Below are 22,145 nucleotides of genomic sequence, written 5' to 3' on the forward strand. Positions count from 1 at the left end.
GTATGGCAGACCCCAACCTCCCCACGTTCTCTTTCCTTTTATATAACCCCACCATTCCCCTCTTCTCTGATCACCCCCTCTCTTCCCCTTCATTCTCTCTCTTTTCCTCTCCCCTCATTACTCCTCCTTGTTACATTGCACCCCTACAATAACATAAACTCCGTTTTCCCTCACAACAGAACAATTACAAGAACAATAAAATGTGTACCTCTAAGGCTAAAGTGACTACAGGTGGTACTACTACTGCTGCTGCTGCTGTTGAGATAATAACGCCACCTTCTGCGGCCAGGATCAATGGCCGTCTGGTTCTTCAGCCTACTTGTAACCGTGTTCCGAGCCTCGACCGTCGTATTTCTTTGAAGAAAATACCACCTATTACTCCACCACCTCAACCACTAACATCAACTCCACCGGCTACTAATGCTGCCACTGGTAGCAGGGCTAAGGCCTCGTTGACGCCGCCTTTATAACCAAGCTCGAAGTTCCCCGGCCCGCGAGGGAGTGATCCGAATGGATTGAACACAAGTTCCGAAAAGGTTGCCATTCCCAGGAGTACTAATAAAACCTTGGAGAGGAAGAAATCGAAAAGTTTCAAAGAGGGTATGGGGAATGGATTATCTTCTTAGCCACGAGGGCTTGGTAACTGCACCATATTGATGATAAGTTTGGTTTAGAGAATTTGATGAGTGTCACCGCATACGCCTTAATTTATGCTAATTTTTTTGAATTTTTTGTAAAAAAAATCGGATTCGGATCGGGATATTCGGATATCCGATCTGAAATTTCAGATTTCCGAATATTTGGATATCTGATTTGTTCGGATCGGATACGGATCATTATTTAAGGTATCTAAAATTTTCGGATATTCAAAAATTCAAATCGAATAATATCCTATATCCGATAATACACACCTATTTCAAATTGCGGTGCCACGTCATATAGCATAAGAATATTTCCAAATCTGGAACACACAAGATGATAATCCCGCCCACCCCAACTAGAAAATTCCCGGTGCAAGTATTTCCGGGCACCATAGTTTTAATATACTATTAAAAAAAAGTGTTTATAAATTTTGTTATTATTTAAATAATAAAATTGATAAAAAAAATTATTAAAAAAATTATTATTTTTATCAGTTTTGTTATTATTGAAAGTTTTAATGGTTTTGTTAATAAAATTGGTAAAGCATTATCGGTTTTGTTATTTTTTTTCTGATTTTTTTATTATTTGACACTTTACCAAAAATATTAAAAAATATTAATATTTTAGATAAAAATAATAATATTTTAAATAATGTTTTACTAATTTTATTATTTAAATAATAATAATATCAATAATACTTTTTTTAATTATATATTAAAGGTGCTGTCACGTAGAACTTCCGAAATTTTGGTACAATTTTCAGCCTTGTGCCATCATAGCACCACGCGCGAGTTAACACGCGCAACGGTTACATTTATATTCTGACTGTATGTTTTTTATATACTTAATATAAAAATATATGTTCAAAGTATATTTGAAGGTAATTTTAAGTATATAAAAATATAGTTGAATCCCTTACAATCTTTTAAGAATTTAATTTGACCCCGTAAAATTTTAAAAATTTAGATTAAGTTTTAAATTTTTTAATATTCTTAGTTAAGTGCTCCCATTAATTTTAAAAAATCTCATTAAACCTATGAAATTTTCAAAAATTTTTAATTATTCCTCAAATTTTTTAAAGAAAAAAGTAAATTGAATCCTTCAAAAATTTTGAAAATTTTAATTTAAACCCCTAATTATTTTAAAGTTATAAGTTGCCACAAATTCTATCACCAAGTTCCGCCGTAGGATATATAAAGAAATTTTTGTTAGAAATAGGTGAACAACGTTTTCGGCGTTATATTTTTTTATGTATCTGAATTGTAAAAGATATTAAATTTGACCGTTAAGTGATACGTGATAAACTTATAAAAAAATTGTTTTAAGAATACATAAATTTATTATTTGAAAAACTCTGTATTTTTTTGAAATTATAAAAAGCCCCAAAATCTTGAAAAATCCTAATTTCAAACGTGTATCACCTATTGGCCGTCAATCAACCAAAATCCTTATGACTTGTGACTGCTCGAGTTTTTGACGTATATTACCGGAAATGTCATTATCTCTATTTTTTAGGTATTGTTGGATTACCGACGTTTTGGACTAAAATATCCTTAAAAAAATTTCTTTTAAAAATAACATTCTTCTGTCATTGAATAATAAAAATTCTACGAAGGTTAAATTACAAATTTATTCTTAAACTATTATAGATTTACAAAAAAAATCTAAAATTAAAATTTTATATAAAGTTCAGTGGTTAAAAAAATTTACCCTTTCATTAAACCTTTTTATATTTTTAATTTTATAAAAAATTTATATGAATTTTATTTTTTTAAAGAAAATATATAAATATTTTTCAACTTGTTAAAAAAACAAATATATAATAAAGACAATTTGGTCAAATATACATTCCAATAATCTTTTATTCTTTTAACCAAATATGGTAATCTTACATTCCTGCTAAGACAACCAAACACAAAATACAACATTTCCAGTAATCTTATTCCTTGATAATCTTACATTCCCACATGTAATCTTACATTCCGTGAAACAAACGCAACCTAAGTATCCAAAATGAACTTTGACTAAAAATTAGGCACTTATTCTTACATTTAAGTCGTTTTTATATAATTTTATATTTTTCGAGTAGAAAGACGTTAGAAGAAAGCTGTTTTAAGCTCTTCTTTTGCTTTGCCTCTCTGTTTCTTCTCCTTGATCACTTAAAGTTTATTTCATTACGATTTTTTTATTCGGATTCTAGAACCAAAACAGTGAGTGATTTTTTGAACCTGTTGTTAACGATCCATGCAGTGCATACTCTACGGTTTGGCTTCTTCGAACCGATTCATCTACGAAATCTGACATTTCTAGTTTTGGAGAAGAAAATACTTCATTTGATTGAAATTTCAAGACAATTAAAGGTTGTTTCGAAGCTAATGAGGAAACGTATAGGCGAGCAACGAACAAGGTTTTTGGCGTTTGTTTTTCTCTCCAAGTTAAGTGTTCATTTCTTTCGGATTTGAACGTGAATGGAAGGAGCGGCGTCTCAGCAGTGTCTGCAGTAGTGTTCTGACGAAGGGATGCTGCAGAAAGAAAAAAAAAACAGAAGTTTATTTTTGAAGCGTTGTTTTCCTTATAGAGCTACAAGCAAGGAAGTAACTTTACGGTGAAGAAAGTTGATCTCTGGAAGAGCAACAAAATTCATTGGGTTCCTTCACATAAGTTCATATTTTTTGAATTGATTCAAATTAGTAAGCATGAAAGCTCCACCAAATGGAATTTTGGCAAATCATGCGGAAGGTTTGATCTTTCTTCTGTTTTTTTTTACTCTGATTCAGTTTTTCGTTATCCCTTGGGTCAGTCAAAAGAGGCTATGGTTCTGACTTCCCAGTTCAGAGCAAGCGAGAGATCTTCTGAATTGTTAGTTTATATTTGCTTTCTTTTGAATTTCCCCTATATTATCCACAAATTTTCACGTAAAATGTTGTATTTTTTTTAAAAAAAGTAGATCATACGGATTCCATTTTGATAAAAATGGAAATAAACAAAATTAGAAGTTAAAATGTTATTGAGTGGCAAACTCTCCTCATTTCAATGAGGAAGGCTACGGTTTGGGGATCATTTATCATTTTGCAAATTGGAGATGAAACAAGAGGGGAAAGAAGAAAACATGTAACAATTTGTTTTATTTTTCTTTGTTAAAGTTCCAAGTACAAAGCCATGATTGTTTATACAAGAATATTCATGATAATTTCTTGTTGTAGGAAAAAATTGGTATCTTTTTGCTTTAAGACTCTAATAGTTAATTTGTTGCCCTGTTTATTGTTCAACGTTTTACAGAATATGAATTTCGAAAACTCTTTGGTAGTTGATGCTTTAAATATTCTTTTACGACTTTGTGTGGTTTTGAGGGATGTTTGATAATGTTCTGGTTGGTTTTAGAAAGCAGGAGATAGGAAGAGTATCAATTCAGAATTATTGCATGCATGTGCTGGACCACTTGTTTTTTTGCCACCAATTGGAAGCGTGGTGGTCTACTTTCCTCAAGGCCACAGTGAGCAAGTAAGTCGCTTTCTTCATTCATTTCGAAGGAATAATTGTTATGAATCTGGACAGCTATGATATTTTTCTCAAGTTAATAAAATTTGTCCAGGTTGCAGCATCAATGCAGAAGGAGACTGATTTCATACCGAGTTACCCTCACCTTCCTTCCAAGTTGATTTGCATGCTCCATAACCTTACACTGCATGTAAAGATCAGGGCACCATTATCTATAGTTTTTGTTGCTGGAAGTTCTATTCGGTGCTAATTCATGCTGAAATATGAAATGGGAACATGACTTTGTAATGGTCAAAGGATACGAAAAATGCTAGTTATATGACTTTATGAAGTTGCTAACTTATTATTTTGAATTAGGCTGATCCAGAAACTGATGAGGTCTATGCCCAGATGACTCTTCAACCTCTAAACAAAGTAGGTCAGCTATTCAATTTGAGAATTCATTAATGCATACCGCAGAGTCCTGTTCTTTCTCTCTTCAATTTTCTCGTATAGTGAAATATAGGAAGAATCTTTATTGTACTTCTGTAACAGTATGACAAGGAAGCAATACTGGCATCTGATATGGGCCTCAAGCAAAGCAGACAACCTGCTGAGTTCTTTTGTAAGACTCTTACAGCTAGTGACACTAGCACTCATAGCGGATTTTCTGTCCCTCGTCGAGCAGCTGAGAAGATCTTCCCTCCTCTGGTGTGTTGGAACTTACAATATTTAGATTTAAGACTTGATAGGTGTGGCGTAAGCATTTTCTGCCTAATTTCTTAAGATCTAAATGATGATGTTTGGTAGGATTTTTCAATGCAACCACCTTGTCAAGAGATAGCAACAAGAGATTTACATGAAAATGCATGGACTTTTAGACATATTTATCGAGGTATTGCTCTCTTCAAGCTTTCACAAGCAGAGCAATGGTATTATAACATAACGATTGTGAATTGGTGAAAGTGTTTTATGCTACTAAACACTTTTGAAGCTAGGAGTTATTTCATTGCTTCCTTAAATTTTACTTAGATCTTTATCACTAAAAGTCTAATACTGTAAAGCGATGCTGGGGAGCCATAATTTTGTTCACTATATAATGGTAATTTATGTATCTTCATTACTAATGCTTTACGATGATACTAGCGAGTCATATCATTTTGTTCAACTTACAATGGCATCTTTTATGTTTAATGTTATAGATGTCTGAAATGAAATAATATGTCCAAATACATAATGCAGGTCAACTTAAGAGGCACATTCTGACTACCGGTTGGAGTGTCTTTGTTAGCACAAAAAGACTCTTTGCTGGTGATTCAGTTCTTTTCATAAGGTGATTTGCTTAAATATAAAAATATATTATTGTGTATTGTACTCGTGTATTTGATAGAATCTACTAGATGGATGTCCATTTTGGTGCTCAACTTAAATTCTTTGCTTAAATGTAGAGATGAGAAGTCACAGCTTCTTTTGGGTATAAGGCGAACTAACAGACAGCAGCCGACTCTCTTGTCATCAGTAATTTCTGGTGATAGCATGCATATAGGGATCCTAGCCGCTGCAGCAAATAACAGCCTATTTACCAAATTCTACAACCCGATGTATTGCTATAACATATGTTGTTTGTTCTTAGATTCTTCATTATTGTTTAATGCAATCTTGTTAGTCAAACGCTAACTTTTTCCTTCTAAAATGCAATCTCTTATCATATCCACACTTTTGCTTATGTACAACACTATTCTTTGTTTCAACTCATAAACTTTGGCTTTCTATATCTTATACTCTTGTCACTGATGCATTTATTCTTGAGCTCTTCTATAAGTACTCACCACGCCATTTGATCTTTTTAACGTTCTTATGGTGACACTTGTTCACCATATTCTATCTTATCCACATACTAACCAAACTAATCCATATCGTTTTTCCGATTCAACACAATAAAGATCTTCTATCACTATTCTAATATGATTTCAACTTTCTGAAATCAACCTTTAATCTTATAAGACACTTTCTGAGGTTTCCGCTCTTCATCCTGCCTGGCCATAGCAGGTGAATTGCTATCACCATCAGATTTGTCAGCTATCGATATACTTTACTTTGACAATTTCTATAATCAATTCCTACTATATCATACAAATCTTATTCTATTAGCAAGACAACATACTCCTTACACTATCAGATCATAAATTTTCACTTTTAGTTGGCATGTACACATTTTTATACCTCATTGGACTTCGGTTTAAGCCTAGAATCAGCTAAATCTTAGCTCTGATACCATTAAATGTAACACCCCAACCCGTATTAAAAACCGAATACGAGTATGAGGTGTCACATTGACTTTTCAAAACATTTACTTATATAAAATAGTGAGCAATTTAAAACTTTTATAACATATAACTTATTCGAAACGTTTACAAAACTATTCAGAGCTTATAAACTATATTCTTTTGAATACATGTGTCAACTAGAACTTTATATATTAAAATACATATTATTCACCTCTCTTCTGATCTGACTTTCAGTAAGGAGAATTGACCTGTCTTGTTCCCCATTCCTCTTCACTCTTCTTGAAACCTATGTGTAAATCACTTACACGCTAAGTCTATGACTTAGTGAGGCAATAAATATATAATATAACCTATAACTTGTAATCATGCATGAACAATTACTGCTATCACATCATACCCAAACATATATCCATTCATATATCAAATCCACACATGCATATAATTATCTTCTTTCCTATCATTATCATATTATTACCATTTATATTTCTATTCTCTTATTTATATGATTTATTATGTTCATATCATATATCTTATAACATATACAATAATCACTAACACATAGATATCCTGTCATATAATTCATATCCCAAAACATACATATCACATACATTATATTTAATATCATCTCTTATTAGCCCATGTACACATGTGAGAACTGTAGATATGTGAGTCTATTGAGGTTGTGCACTATGCTATCACCACAGCTCGTATAATTCCCACTAGGGGCACGTAGAATTTGTCCCGAAGGATCACGTAGATGTCCCAAAGGACTACATATAACACATATGTCCCGAAGGACCACTATGTCCCGAAGGACCACTATGTCCCGAAGGACCGCGTAAACCCTCGACTCTTGGCATGCCAACTATACCTCTAGCTCTCAATACACATAACATAGGCATTTTCACTTATATCATTTCACATATACACTTTCATATCACCTGTTCATATAAGCTCATAGCTTATTTCACATATACATGTAGACATATAGCTTCTTTTCATGTAATTCATATCACTTTTCATATAATTTACATGTTCACATATCTATTTTCATATTCTCCTAGGATCACATAGCTCATATATATATCACATAGCACATACTTCTCATATACATATAAAAACATAGATCCTCATCACATAACTTATATTACGTGTTCCTATAATCATTTATATCTATACCACATAGTTATATCTATACCACATAGTTTATATAACTTTCTCTTGTCATTACATAAGTCATTATTATTTACATAGTTTATGATCATATAACTTATATCACAGAGTCACATCACACATAAATCATATCACATAGAAAAGAACATAACAATACATATTCACATACTAACGACTACCAACTATACTTATTTTCATGCCTTCATAAAATCAGAACATGGAAATAGACTCATCGCAAGTGTAATTTCCATATAATCATATACTATAATCATATGCACTCACCTTAGCCTTGTTTGCTTTGAATCAATCCTAATCCTTCGATTGTTTCGGAACAAGCTTTCATTCTATATCTACATAGTAATAAATTGATACATATCAGTATCCAATTGATATATTTTAATCTATCATTTCTTAGACAAAAAGAAATGTCTATTTCAATTTCCCCTTGAAGTGCATCGATACATTCTACAGTGCATCGATGCATTCTTTAACATGTGCATCGATGCACTACCCATGCATCGATACACCAATCACCTTCGATGTTTTCATTTTAAGGGGGTGCATCGATGCACTCCTTATGCATCGATGCACTAATTGTATTCGATGTTTCCATTTTTTATGGGTGCATCGATGCACTTCTTGTACATCGATACACACTGAACAATTTATGGAAATACCCTTGATGCATCGATACACATTGAATGTACATCAATGCACATAGCCCAGAATTCATTTTTATGCCCGAAAACCATCAGCTTTTCACTCAATTCTTATATTTTAAGCCCCTATCATGTCATTAAACTCAATTACCATTACTTAAACCAACTTATATTCATATAAACCATCTTTATCTTCCATATCTCATCATGATTCTTAAAATTTAAGAATCTTGCTAAAACTTTCAACTTTGTTATTAATCCTTTCTAACTTCATATATCTCTTATTCTTAGTGATGACAAGTCAAATTCCTTCTCAAATTTCACTTATTAACTCCTTTCCGGAAATTCATCTAAAAACTCATTTTCTTTAATCTCTTTTATATCTTCCATCTTGTTGTTTTAGAACAAATTAAGCTTTCCTTAAGCTTAATTATCATCTAATGATCATAACCCAACCTTAAAATAAAATAATTAATCAACAAACAAAGAAACTCACATTTGAGTAAAGCCTTCACGTATGAAGAAGAAAGAAGAGAAGAGAAGAGAACTCTAGAACCTTTCTCTCTTCCCACGTGGTTCCTTATCTTATAAAAAAAATTTATCTTGTCAAATGACCCTTTTACCCTTCAATTCATCTAATAATTACTAACAACTTTTATGATTTATTTTCAAATAAATCATTGAACTAATCCATGGTTATACTCTAGTCACCAAATTCTGAAACTTTACAATTTGGTCACTAACCCGATATTGAGGATGTTACAATGGTAAATGTGATTAGGGGGCCTGTAATTGTATTTTGTTTTATATACGAGTCTGAAAATATGTTTTATTTCTTAATACTGATAAATTTTATTTATTTTGTATTCATAAATCATTTTAAGAGTTACATGTTTTAATAAAAGTTTTAAATTTTTCGAGATTTTTACAGTAGGTCACTCCAGAGGTCCTAATGTGACACTTCATATCGGATCGGGTTACCTGCATCGGTCTGAGGGGGTTACAGACAATCACTAGTATATATGGAAAAAAGTGTATTACATTCAATCAATTTCGTGCAAATAAAAATTGAAAATATTATCACTCTTATCATGTAATGTTTCTAAATTATAACATATAAATTGATGAGTTATGGAACTTTGAAGGATTGAGGTATCTTCTTTGTGGTCAAATATCTCATTATTATTTATTATATAATTTAATGATTAGTAATTAAAATATATAAAATAATTGTTTAATTAATAAAAAAAATAACTGTCACTACGAGTTTTATGATTGGTTGATTAGAATATTAATGTCTTAAAAGTTAAGTGATTAAATTAAATTTTTTATTTTAAATAAAGTAAAATGGTAATGTCCTAAACATTGAGTGATCGTTTTTAATAATTTAACCTATATAAACATGGGATCTGCTTTTCTGTTTTTTTAATTTTCAGTCATGAAGTAATTATAATTATGATCCCAAAAAATCATAATCCACGGCTGACAACAAGTATATATAAAAGAAATAAAGAGACGTGATTTCAAATTGCGGTGCCACGTCATATAGCATAAGAATATTTCCATTTCTGGAACACACAGGATCATAATCCCGCCCACCCCAACTAGAAAATTACCGGTGCAAGTATTTATTGGCGGTGATAAATTATCACGTGCGGTCGTATTAATATACGGTTAAATTTTTTTATTGGTTTTGTTATTATTTAAATAATAAAATTTGTAAAAATTATTAGAAACATTATTATTTCTATTGATTTTATTATTTTTCTTATATGTTTTATTATTAATGAACATTTTACTGATTTTAGTTAATTTTTTTATTAATTTTATTATTTAAATAATAACATAATCAATAACACTTTTTTAATTATATATTAAAAATATGTAACTGTAAAACTTTCAAAATTTTGTTACCAATTTTCAGCCTTGTGCCATCATAGCACCACGCGCGAATTAACACGCACAACGGTTACATTTATATTTTAACTGTATATTTTTTATATACTTAATATAAAAATATATGCTCAAAGTATATTTGAAGGTAATTTTAAGTATCTATAGGGGCGGAACACAAGAGGGGTATGTGGGGGCTATGGCCTCCCCAAAAGTTAAAAAAATATAGTTGAATCCCTTACAATCTTTTAAGAATTTAATTTGACCCCCATTAAATTTTTAAATATTTAGATTAAGTTTTAAATTTTTTGAATATTCTTAATTAAATACTCCCATAATTTTTAAAAATTCTCATTAAACCTATGAAATTTTCAAAAATTTTAGTTATACCTCAACTTTTTTTAAAAGGAAAAAGTAAATTGAATCTTTCAAAATTTTTGAAAATTTTAATTTAAACCCCTAATTATTTTAAAATTTTAAGTTACCCCAAATTCTATCACCAAGTTCCGCCGTTGGGTATCTAAAGAAATTTTCGTTAGAAATAGGTGAATAACATTTTCGGTGTTATATTTTTTTAGGTACCTGAATCGTAACAACTATTAAATTTGACCGTTAAGTGATACGTGATAGACTTATAAAAAATTGTTTTAAGAATACATAAATTTATTATTTAAAAAACTCGGTATTTTTTGAAATTATAAAAAGCCCCAAAATCTTTAAAAATCCTAATTTCAATCGTGTATCACCTATTGGCCGTCAATCAACCAAAACTCTTAGGGGGTGTTTGGATGGGAGAATGTGGGATTCCCATGGGAATGGAATCCATATTCCCCCCGTTTGGTTAGCCCGTGAATCTCATTCCCGGTAATGTAAGATTATCAATAGTGGATTTTTGAGGGTATATTACCGAGAATGTCATTACCTCTATTTCCTTAGGTATTGTTGGATTCCCGGCATTTTAGACTAAAATGCCCTTAACTTTTTTTAAATATTATTTTTCTGTCATTAAATAATAAAAATTCTACGAATGTTAAATTACAAATTTTTCTGTTCTTAAACTATTTTAGATTTACAAAAAAAATTATAATTAAAATTTTATATGAAGTTCAGAGGTTAAAATAAAATTTTACCCTTTCATTAAACCTTTTTATATTTTCAATTTATAAAAAAATTATATAAATTTTATAAATTTAAAATTTTTAAAGAAAATATATAAATATTTTACAACTTGTTAAAAAACAAATATATAATAAAGATAATTCGGTCAAATATACATTCCAATAATCTTTTATTCTTTTAACCAAACACGGTAATCTTACATTCCTGCTAAGCCAATCAAACACAAAATACAACATTCCAGAAATCATATTCCCTAGTAATCTTACATTTCCACTAGTAATCTTTTATTACGTAAATCAAGCGCACCCTTATGACTTGTGACTGCTCGATTCCCTACAGGTCGAACCCCATGCTTCACGTGGTGATTGTAATGAAAAATTAGAAATCACATTAACTAAATGATTTCAACTATGTGCGACAATTTCTCCTGTCATACATTGGACTTAGGTTAAATAGAGTATCCGACGATAAAGAACGGCGAACATGATAATATTGCTGACAGTTGACGAGGATAAAGGGCTTTAGAATTAGAGTTTCTAGAATTTGGGTTTTTAAATTTAAGGAAAAAATTAAGGTTTTAAAATGAATTTTAATTTTAAGTTTTTTATATTAAAATAAAATTTCATCAGTCTAACACTTATCATTTAATGATCAAATTTAATAACTATTATAATTTATATATTTAAAATTACAAGAACTATTTTTTAATGAAAAATTCTTTTAAGTAACCAAAATAAACTTTGACTAAAAATTAGGCACTTATTCTTACATTTAAGTCATTTTTATATAATTTTATATTTTCGAGTAGAAAGACGTTAGAAGAAAGCTGTTTTAAGCGCCTCTCTGTTTCTTCTCCTTGATCACTTAAAGTTTTATTTCTTTACTATTTTTTTAGTCGGATTCTAGAACCAAAACAGTGAGTGAGTTTTTGAACCTGTTGTTAACGATCCATGTAGTGCGTACTCTACGGTTTGGCTTCTTCAAACCGATTCATCTATGGAATCTGACATTTCTTGGTTTGGAGAAGAAAATACTTCATTTGATTGAAATTTCAAGACAATTAAAGGTTGTTTCGAAGCTAATGAGGAAAAGTATAGGCGAGCAACGAACAAGGTTTTTGGCGTTTGTTTTTCTCTCCAAGTTAAGTGTTCATTTCTTTCGGATTTGAACGTGAATGGAAGGAGCGGCGTCTCAGCAGTGTCTGCAGTAGTGTTCTGACGAAGGGATGCTGCAGAAAAAAAAACAGAAGTTTATTTTTGAAGCGTTGTTTTCCTTATAGAGCTACAAGAAGGGAAGTAACTTTACGGTGAAGAAAGTTGATCTCTGGAAGAGCAACAAAATTCATTGGGTTCCTTCCCATAAGTTCATATTTTTTGAATTGATTCAAATTAGTAAGCATGAAAGCTCCACCAAATGGAATTTTGGCAAATCCTGCGGAAGGTTTGATCTTTCTTCTGTTTTCTTTTTTTACTCTGATTCTTTTTTTCGTTATCCCTTGGGCCAGTCAAAAGAGGCTATGGTTCTGACTTCCCAGTTCAGAGCAAGCGAGAGATTTTCTGAATTGTTAGTTCATATTTACTTTCTTTTGGATTTCCCCTATATTATCCACAATTTTTCATGTAAAATGCTGTATTTTTTATAAAAAAAGTAGATCATACGGATTCCATTTTGATAAAAATGGAAATAAACAAAACTAGAAGTTAAAATGTTATTGAGTGGCAAACTCTCCTCATTTCAATGAGGAAGGCTACGGTTTGGGGATCATTTATCATTTTGCAAATTGGAGATGAAACAAGAGGGGAAAGAAGAAAACATGTAACAATTTGTTTTATTTTTCTTTGTTAAAGTTCCAAGTACAAAGCCATGATTGTTATACAAGAATATTCATGATAATTTCTTGTTGTAGGAAAAAATTGGTATCTTTTTGCTTTAAGACTCTAATAGTTAATTTGTTGCCCTGTTTATTGTTCAACGTTTTACAGAATATGAATTTCGAAAACTCTTTGGTAGTTGATGCTTTAAATATTCTTTTACGACTTTGTGTGGTTTTGAGGGATGTTTGATAATGTTCTGGTTGGTTTTAGAAAGCAGGAGATAGGAAGAGTATCAATTCAGAATTATGGCATGCATGTGCTGGACCACTTGTTTTTTTGCCACCAATTGGAAGCGTGGTGGTCTACTTTCCTCAAGGCCACAGTGAGCAAGTAAGTCGCTTTCTTCATTCATTTCGAAGGAATAATTGTTATGAATCTGGACAGCTATGATATTTTTCTCAAGTTAATAAAATTTGTCCAGGTTGCAGCATCAATGCAGAAGGAGACTGATTTCATACCGAGTTACCCTCACCTTCCTTCCAAGTTGATTTGCATGCTCCATAACCTTACACTGCATGTAAAGATCAGGGCACCATTATCTATAGTTTTTGTTGCTGGAAGTTCTATTCGGTGCTAATTCATGCTGAAATATGAAATGGGAACATGACTTTGTAATGGTCAAAGGATACGAAAAATGCTAGTTATATGACTTTATGAAGTTGCTAACTTATTATTTTGAATTAGGCTGATCCAGAAACTGATGAGGTCTCTGCCCAGATGACTCTTCAACCTCTAAACAAAGTAGGTCAGCTATTCAATTTGAGAATTCATTAATGCATACCGCAGAGTCCTGTTCTTTCTCTCTTCAATTTTCTCGTATAGTGAAATATAGGAAGAATCTTTATTGTACTTCTGTACAGTATGACAAGGAAGCAATACTGGCATCTGATATGGGCCTCAAGCAAAGCAGACAACCTGCTGAGTTCTTTTGTAGCTCTTACAGCTAGTGACACTAGCACTCATAGCGGATTTTCTGTCCCTCGTCGAGCAGCTGAGAATCTTCCCTCCTCTGTGTGTTGGAACTTACAATATTTAGATTTAAGACTTGATAGGTGTGGCGTAAGCATTTTCTGCCTAATTTCTTAAGATCTAAATGATGATGTTTGGTAGGATTTTTCAATGCAACCACCTTGTCAAGAGATAGCAACAAGAGATTTACATGAAAATGCATGGACTTTTAGACATATTTATCGAGGTATTGCTCTCTTCAAGCTTTCACAAGCAGAGCAATGGTATTATAACATAACGATTGTGAATTGGTGAAAGTGTTTTATGCTACTAAACACTTTTGAAGCTAGGAGTTATTTCATTGCTTCCTTAAATTTTACTTAGATCTTTATCACTAAAAGTCTAATACTGTAAAGCGATGCTGGGGAGCCATAATTTTGTTCACTATATAATGGTAATTTATGTATCTTCATTACTAATGCTTTACGATGATACTAGCGAGTCATATCATTTTGTTCAACTTACAATGGCATCTTTTATGTTTAATATAGATGTCTGAAATGAAATAATATGTCCAAATACATAATGCAGGTCAACTTAAGAGGCACATTCTGACTACCGGTTGGAGTGTCTTTGTTAGCACAAAAAGACTCTTTGCTGGTGATTCAGTTCTTTTCATAAGGTGATTTGCTTAAATATAAAAATATATTATTGTGTATTGTACTCGTGTATTTGATAGAATCTACTAGATGGATGTCCATTTTGGTGCTCAACTTAAATTCTTTGCTTAAATGTAGAGATGAGAAGTCACAGCTTCTTTTGGGTATAAGGCGAACTAACAGACAGCAGCCGACTCTCTTGTCATCAGTAATTTCTGGTGATAGCATGCATATAGGGATCCTAGCCGCTGCAGCAAATAACAGCCTATTTACCAAATTCTACAACCCGAGGTATTGCTATAACATATGTTGTTTGTTCTTAGATTCTTCATTATTGTTTAATCATCATTTTTTATGCAAAAGAAAAATATGTTAATATAAGGTCTCAAAATATTTAATTTATTTTGATAGAGCAAGCCCTTCTGAGTTTGTGATCCCCTTAGCGAAATATAGCAAAGCTATGTATACCCAAGTTTCTCTTGGCATGCGGCTTAGAATGATGTGCGATGGAAAAACTCACAGTGGCGTATCTACAGGTATTCTTTTGACATGTGCCTGGTATACTTCCAGCGGAAATGCATTAACATGTGCCAATGGTATACTCGTAGAATTTTTCCTGCTGGACCGTACATACATTTTTAAAGTAATACTTGTTTAATTTATGTTCAAGTCAAGATATTGTGGCTAAAGGAGAAAATACCGCATGACTTTCTGTTTTGGCAATTTACTTTTATATTCTCAACAGGTTGGATGGGATGAATCTACAGTTACTGAATGGCCAAGGCGAGTTTCACTTTGGGAAATTGAGCCTGTTGTATCTCTTTTCTTCATATGTCCACCTCCATTTTTCAGGCCCAGGTTTCAAAAGCAACCAGGGATGCTAGGTAAATCATGTTCACTAGATATATCTTGTTGTAAGCAGGGCAAGAAGGAATGGAAAATTTTCAAGAAACTTAGGTCTCTTTGAAAATGCGTTTGCAGATGATGGTTCTGATGTTGAGAGTGCTTTCAAGAGAGCTATGCCTTGGCTTGGAGATGAGTTTGGTATGAAAGATCCCCCTAGTTTAATCTTCCCTGGTGTGAGTTTAGTTCAGTGGATGAGCATGCAACAAAATAATCAGTTTCCAACTGCTCAATCAGGATTCTTTCCATTCATGGCTTCTTCGAATCCGCTGCAAAACATTCTAAGCATTGATGATCCTTCCAAATTATTGAATTTTCAAGCTCCTGTACTACCTGAATTGAATACGCAATTTAATAAAGCAAATCCAAACCAGGTCAACCAGTTGCCTCAGGTACCTGTGGCTTGGCCCCAGCAGATATTGCAGACTCCTTCAAGTCAATAGCATCAGCAGCAATTGCAGCAACAACAGCCATAACAATCACAGCCATCTCCTAAGCCAGAACAGCAGCAGCCACAGCCGCAGTCATCTCCTAAGCCACAGCAGCAGCAACAGCTGCAACAAGCAATCCTACCACATCAAGTTGGCGTCATTGCTCCTAATCAGATTTCAAATCAAAATTTGCATCAGTCAGCTGTTTACTCTCAGCTGCAGCAGCAACAATTACTCACAAGCAATAACCAGTTAACCCAAACTATCCTCTCTTCTAATATGACTTCATATCCTTTGACGTCATTACCACAAGATACATGGGTTCAGCAAAGGATGGAACAACAACCTAACCTTGTACAGAGGCAGCAACAACAGACACAGTTACAGCAAAGCCTGTCCCAGAGGACTCAGAAGCTGCCACAGATCCAGCAACTGTCACAGCAGGGTCTCACAGAGCAACTGCAATTACAACTTCTCCAGAAATTGCAGTAACAGCAGCAGCAGCAGTCATCTCAACAATTACTCTCCCCATCTGGATCATTGTTGCAGCCTCCTATGGTGCTGCAACAGCAAATTCATCAACGGAACCAAACCATTGCAGCAGTTACCTCTTTCTCCGAGCCAGGCACAATCACTTGGTATCAATGGCTGCTCAACATCAATGTTTGTGCAACCTCAACAGCTTTCGGTGAATCAACCCCAAAGTCAGAACAAGCCACCTATGGCGATGAGAAGTAATTCTGGTCTTACTGATGGAGATGCTCTGCCATGTTCGACCTTACCTTCTACCAATAATTGCCAGGTTTCTCCATCAAACTTTCTAAACAGAAGTCACCAAGTACCATCCACATTGATGACAGATCGGTTTGGTGAGCCTCCAAACACACTAGCGCAAGAGCTACTAAGCAAGCCTGATATCCAAATCAAACATGAGCCACCCACCTTTAAAGGACTAGACCAATCAAAGTACAAAAGTTCTGTAACAAACCAATTAGAAGCATCCTCTTCTGGAACATCATACTGCCTGGATGCCGGCACCATCCAACATAATGCCTCCCTCCCTACCTTTCTGGAAGGTGATATCCAATCACATTCTCGTAACAATCTTCCTTTCACAACTAATATTGATGGATTGGCACCTGAGACTTTGTTAACAAGGGAATATGACTCTCAAAAGGATCTTCAGAACATTCTTTCTAATTGTGGTGGGAATTCAAGAGATATTGACACAGAGCTGTCTACTGCTGCTATAAGTTGTCAGTCATTTGGTGTGCCAAATATATCTTTCAAGACTGGAGTGCTCAAATGACGTTACCATCAATGACACAGGAGTTCTAATTGGTGGATTGTGGGCAAACCAAACTCAACGCATGAGGACATATACAAAGGTGTGTGACCCCACTAGTTATGGTTATGCTTGCCACCTCATTTGTTCTCTTTCCTAGATATGTTCTAATTTCATGAAAGAAAAGGTGGGGTTAGATATTCTTATGCTTGGGCGAGTCTCATGAAGGCCAAAGAAGCTCTCAAGGATGGCTTTTTCTGGAGAGTGGGTATGGACAGCAAGGCTCACATGTTTGAGGATAAATGGGGGGACGCTTGTCCTATTCGTTGGAACGAAAGATATATGGATCATGCTGAACAGCCGGTTAGAGTTGCGGATTTTATGATTCCAGGGTGTGTGAGGTGGGATGAACATAAGGTGGCTAGAGTGCTACGGACGGAGGATGCTTCGCAAGTTCTTAGAACGTTGATAGCCTCGACCTGGGGTGACAGAATGTTGTGGGGTCATCATAGTTCGGGATGTTACTCTGCTAAGTCGAGCTATAATTGGTTGAAAATTCAAAATAGCCCGTCTTTGATTACGAAAGGCATTTGGAACGCTGTGGCTAAAGAGAAGGTTCTTCCAAAAATCAGAATTTTCGGTTGGCGCATTTGTCATGAAGCCATTCCTGTGAGATCTAAAATTAAACAAGCAAAACTTGGAGATGGCGTTTGCCCTCTTTGTCTTATTGAGCTGGAATCGATTATGCATGCGATTAAAGATTGCCCCAAAGTAAAGATGATTCTTTTGATGTCGGGTCTTCTCCCCGAGATTGTTGATTGGTGAGGAAACTCTTCTCTCCTTTGGTTGTCACATGCTCAGTCCAAGCTGAATGGTGAAGGATTTGAATTGTTTCTTGCTTTGCTTTGGAACATTTGGAACCGGCGCAATAATTTTGTTTCATAATGGGGAATTGCAATCGGATAGGGACATCATTATCAATTCTTCGAATTTGATTGGGGATTACAAAATTGCTTCGAATCCTTTAGGGAGTTCAAGTGATGGTGTAGTTCTTCGAAGACCGCATTTTTGGTGTAAGCCTACCCAGGATGAGGTTAAAATTAATGTTGATGGGGCTTATTGTAAGGCTTCTCGAGTTGCGGCTGTTGGCATAGTGGCTCGGGATTCACATGGAATGGTTATCGGGGGTTTGGGTAAGAAGATTGATCCTCCGTTCATGGCTGAGTCCACTGAAGCAATTGCTTTTACTGAGGGTATTCGCTTCACTTCCGAGAATGGTTGGAATAATGCTATTATAGAAGGCGATGCCATTTCGATCGTTTACAGGTTGTCTAACCAGGTCACTAAAAAGACACAAGACATTTCTACTATTGGATTGTTGCTCGATGAGGCTAGACTGATTTTAGCTGACCTCCCTTCGGTTAAAGTGCACTATGTGTGTAGGGAAGCTAACCGAGTTGCCTATTCTTTAGCACAATGGGCCTTATCGAACCACAATCCAGTTTGGTTTTTCATAGACGAATCTGATTGTATTAAGCAAGTTGTAATTGATGATGCTATTGGAATATAAGCTTTTATTCCTTAAAAAAAAATAACGGGACTTGGGCAGAGAGTAGTATTTTTGGCATTGCCTAAACAGGCACACTGAATCAAAAATTGCTTAGGAGGCCAGTTTTAAACCTTGTAATTCTACCTAGTTTTTGAAAAAATGGGGAAAACATTTATACGGTGTAATCAGATGTTGCAACCTCACAATTAGACAGTTTCTAAGATCTAAACTATCTTTTTTTTATTCAGTCTGTGTCTCTGTGATACATATATGTCATAAGGGCAGTTATTAATTTTAGGTAAATATACAGATCCTAATCTACATTTACAGTTGTGGTATTTTCTAAATGATCAATTCTCTATATCTTTCTGAAAAGCTCTATATTCTTGTTGCCGGTTTGAATTCATGAAGGTGCAAAAGCGTGGCTCTGTTGGAAGATCAATCGATGTGACCCGCTACAAAGGGTATGATGAACTCAGGCATGATCTAGCCCGCATGTTTGGTATCGAGGGGCAGCTGGAAGATCCAAAAATTTCTGGCTGGAAATTAGTTTATGTGGATTATGAAAACGACATATTACTTGTTGGCGACGATCCTTGGGAGTAAGTGCATGAACCCAATTTGAAATTTTAGCTTTTCAGATTTGGTCTCTCTGCCAATATTATAACTTTTGAAAGTTTAATCTTTGCAGAGAATTTGTAAGTTGTGTTCAGAGCATAAAAATACTGTCATCACCTGAAGTACAGCATATGAGCTTGGATGGTAATCTTGGAAATGTAGCAGTTTCCAATCAAGCCTGTAGTGGGACTGAAAACGCAAATGCATGAAGAGGGCATTACGATGATGGCTCGGCAGTCTCATTTAACAGATAAGGTTTCTAGATTCGGATGCAAAAATTGTATCGACATATATATTTCTTCACTTGGACTTCGGCATGGCGTGTGGATGAATATGGCGCATGCTTGTTCACTCAAAATGACACAATTTAACCAATTCCTTCCAAGAGAAGTGACTGAGCCTCCAGAAAATGTGCTGATTCTTTGGTGTAAAATTGTAAACCGCCGCCGCGGAGTTAAAATAAGATCTGTGTTTTAACTTAAGCATCCACTAAACTTTCTCTTTTGTTGGTTGTTGTATAATGATGTAAAGTGCAGAAGAAGCAAGGGGCTAGGCAAGGGACCCTTGATGTATAATACTAGAGAGCTGATCTCACATTCTCTCCTGTAAATGGAGTATGATGTAGAGCACGTTATCCGAAGGACGTGTAGTTTCGTTGTAGCTACTACATGGCAGATGGTAATTAGCATCAACTTTTGTTCATGTCGTGTCTAATATTAATAATTATAGGCACTAAATTGCAATAATTTTTCTACGTAAGCTACTGCATGCATGTTATACTTTACATGCAACAGCAAGTTTCAGTTTTGGCCCGGCTGCCCTCAGCCGTAATGACAGCCGAATGACAATTCATGGCATTGGAATGTGGAATGGTTTGCAAAGTGAGCCCACGTTATCCATTTTGCAGCCTCGGTCCACTCCTAATTTACGCAGTCTAAAGTTGTTGCTAATTTTTCATACAAAATAAACTGAGATTTTCAACGACAATTGACAATCTTAATTAAGCTGTCATAGGAAGTAGGAGAAAAACAGAATGGAATGAGGAGAATTATTGGCAGAGACATCTGTCTCTTGTCAAAGTTGACGATTAGTTGGGATTTGGTGTTCCACGGCACAAAGATGAAAAAGAAAAGAAACTAATCATACAAGAAAACAAGAGAAAATTAAAGATAAGAATCCTATATAAATAATATTTTCAAGCGTTATAATAAATCTCATATTAATTACCCTTGAAGTCTTACCAAAATACAAATTCACCTTAATTCGACCTTCTGGAAAAAAGACAAAACAACAATAAATAGAAGCAAAGTAAAGAACCTTCCCTACATCCTCCACGTGTCCACCATCAATGTAATGAAAACAAATAAATTCCCTCGCACGTTTTGCGTCTCTATCCATATCCAACGGCTCTAAAGCTTCCACCTCGGGTACTCACGTTTCCATCACCGAAAAATCCCGGACGCATTTCCCTCTTAATTTTGTACGTGGCAGCTTCTCAAATGTCCACGCGCGCTCTCCGCCCCGCCGCCTCCCTCCTTTTTTTTCCACTTCCTTTGCAAATCAGCCCCTATATTAATTCTTCTTTTATTATACAAGAATAATCCAACAAAATTGAAAAGTGAGAATCAAGGAGAGGAAAAATGGTGAGGCCGATAGGAGAGAGGGATGACGGCAGCCGTTACAAGGGTGTACGGATGAGGAAGTGGGGGAAATGGGTGGCGGAAGTACGCCAACCCAACAGCAGAGGAAGAATATGGTTGGGTTCTTACAAGACGGTGGAAGAAGCCGCGAGAGCTTACGACGCCGCCGTTTTCTGCCTGCGGGGGAATTCGGCAAAGCTAAACTTTCCCGAAAATCCTCCGGATATAGCGGACGCTGGTGATTTGACGACGGCTCAAATCAAGGAAGCGGCTTTCAGGCACGCTGGTCGGGTTGCTGAAAAAGAAGGAACGGAAGTGGGTGCTGCTGGTAATTCTTATGCAGAGTGTAATTTCGAGAGTGGTGGTATCGGAGACAGATCCGGCCGCGCGTATTTTCACCCGCCTGGTGTTTGGACTTTCTAGCACTACAAGTTACTGTTATTATTATTATATTTCTTTTTTAAAGTTGGAACTGGTTCATTGGTAGATCCCATGTTAGTGGCATGCAAATTTTGATAGGCAAAAGATTTGTCATGTTTGTAGATGGAAAGATAATGGCAAGTTTCTGTAACTGATTTTCATACCCCTTTTTTTAATGTGTTTCTTTAGATTCAACAATGTTTGCCTATGAAAAAGAATGGAAGCTTGGAAGTGTTTGTGGTGGTTTTGTCGGAACGAAACTCGTGGGTTTGGAATAAGAAGCAAAAGATTCGTTGAACTAACCTAACAGGTTTCTTTGTTTTTGAGGTTTTGTCTATAAAGGAACATTATTGATATTGAATTTTTAGCTACCTCTTTACTATTGCGGCTTGACTTTTGAGACACGCCCAAACTTGAAGTAACCGAAATATCATTCCCAAATTGGATTCATCTTCTTCTTCACCATCATCACTTTCAGGTTTTTCCCCACTGGAAATGATCCTCATTTGTTCAATAGCAGAAACTATTTGGAAACTTGCCATCTCGTGTTGGATTAACTTCTTCCAT

At 34.6% G+C, this 22,145-nt stretch overlaps 3 protein-coding genes and 1 pseudogene across 3 annotated transcripts; all 4 read left to right on the plus strand.

Moving 5' to 3' along the window:
- The first annotated feature begins 200 nt into the window (after positions 1-200).
- On the plus strand, positions 201-5,796 carry LOC120218907 (auxin response factor 7-like). The gene is made up of 10 exons (XM_039215796.1): positions 201-432; positions 3,420-3,501; positions 3,846-3,855; positions 4,024-4,143; positions 4,235-4,330; positions 4,498-4,554; positions 4,675-4,830; positions 4,930-5,014; positions 5,362-5,452; positions 5,568-5,796. The coding sequence occupies exons 1-10, from the start codon at positions 201-203 to the stop codon at positions 5,794-5,796; spliced, it is 1,158 nt and encodes a 385-aa protein (XP_039071727.1).
- Positions 5,797-12,558: 6,762 nt separating this feature from the next.
- LOC120218909 (auxin response factor 19-like) lies at positions 12,559-16,078 on the plus strand. The gene is made up of 11 exons (XM_039215797.1): positions 12,559-12,691; positions 13,343-13,455; positions 13,547-13,642; positions 13,810-13,870; positions 13,958-14,136; positions 14,236-14,320; positions 14,665-14,755; positions 14,871-15,023; positions 15,144-15,375; positions 15,478-15,616; positions 15,714-16,078. Exons 1-11 carry the CDS (start codon positions 12,649-12,651, stop codon positions 16,076-16,078), a joined length of 1,557 nt encoding a protein of 518 aa, XP_039071728.1. The 5' UTR covers positions 12,559-12,648.
- LOC120218764 lies at positions 14,235-19,810 on the plus strand (annotated as a pseudogene).
- A 1,300-nt stretch (positions 19,811-21,110) lies between these two features.
- LOC120218765 (ethylene-responsive transcription factor ERF017-like) lies at positions 21,111-21,880 on the plus strand. The gene has a single exon (XM_039215661.1). It carries the CDS (start codon positions 21,159-21,161, stop codon positions 21,579-21,581), a length of 423 nt encoding a protein of 140 aa, XP_039071592.1. The 5' UTR covers positions 21,111-21,158; the 3' UTR covers positions 21,582-21,880.
- The last annotated feature ends 265 nt before the right edge of the window (positions 21,881-22,145 follow it).

Source organism: Hibiscus syriacus, unplaced genomic scaffold (assembly GCF_006381635.1).
Source record: "Hibiscus syriacus cultivar Baekdansim isolate YM2019G1 unplaced genomic scaffold, ASM638163v2 tig00110201_pilon, whole genome shotgun sequence".
In the NCBI taxonomy this organism is placed as follows: domain Eukaryota; kingdom Viridiplantae; phylum Streptophyta; class Magnoliopsida; order Malvales; family Malvaceae; genus Hibiscus; species Hibiscus syriacus.

What these genes read in the sequence shown, in the direction of transcription:
- LOC120218907 (XM_039215796.1), top strand. Translation starts at nt 201, where the DNA reads ATGTGTACCTCTAAGGCTAAAGTGACTACAGGTGGTACTACTACTGCT. An exon ending in CTCAAGGCCACAGTGAGCAA is followed by an intron (nt 4,144 to 4,234) that starts GTAAGTCGCTTT and finishes AAATTTGTCCAG; the next exon opens with GTTGCAGCATCAATGCAGAA. An exon ending in TTTTAGACATATTTATCGAG is followed by an intron (nt 5,015 to 5,361) that starts GTATTGCTCTCT and finishes TACATAATGCAG; the next exon opens with GTCAACTTAAGAGGCACATT.
- LOC120218909 (XM_039215797.1), top strand. Translation starts at nt 12,649, where the DNA reads ATGAAAGCTCCACCAAATGGAATTTTGGCAAATCCTGCGGAAG. An exon ending in CTCAAGGCCACAGTGAGCAA is followed by an intron (nt 13,456 to 13,546) that starts GTAAGTCGCTTT and finishes AAATTTGTCCAG; the next exon opens with GTTGCAGCATCAATGCAGAA. An exon ending in AAAGCAACCAGGGATGCTAG is followed by an intron (nt 15,617 to 15,713) that starts GTAAATCATGTT and finishes ATGCGTTTGCAG; the next exon opens with ATGATGGTTCTGATGTTGAG.
- LOC120218765 (XM_039215661.1), top strand. Translation starts at nt 21,159, where the DNA reads ATGGTGAGGCCGATAGGAGAGAGGGATGACGGCAGCCGTTACAAGGGT.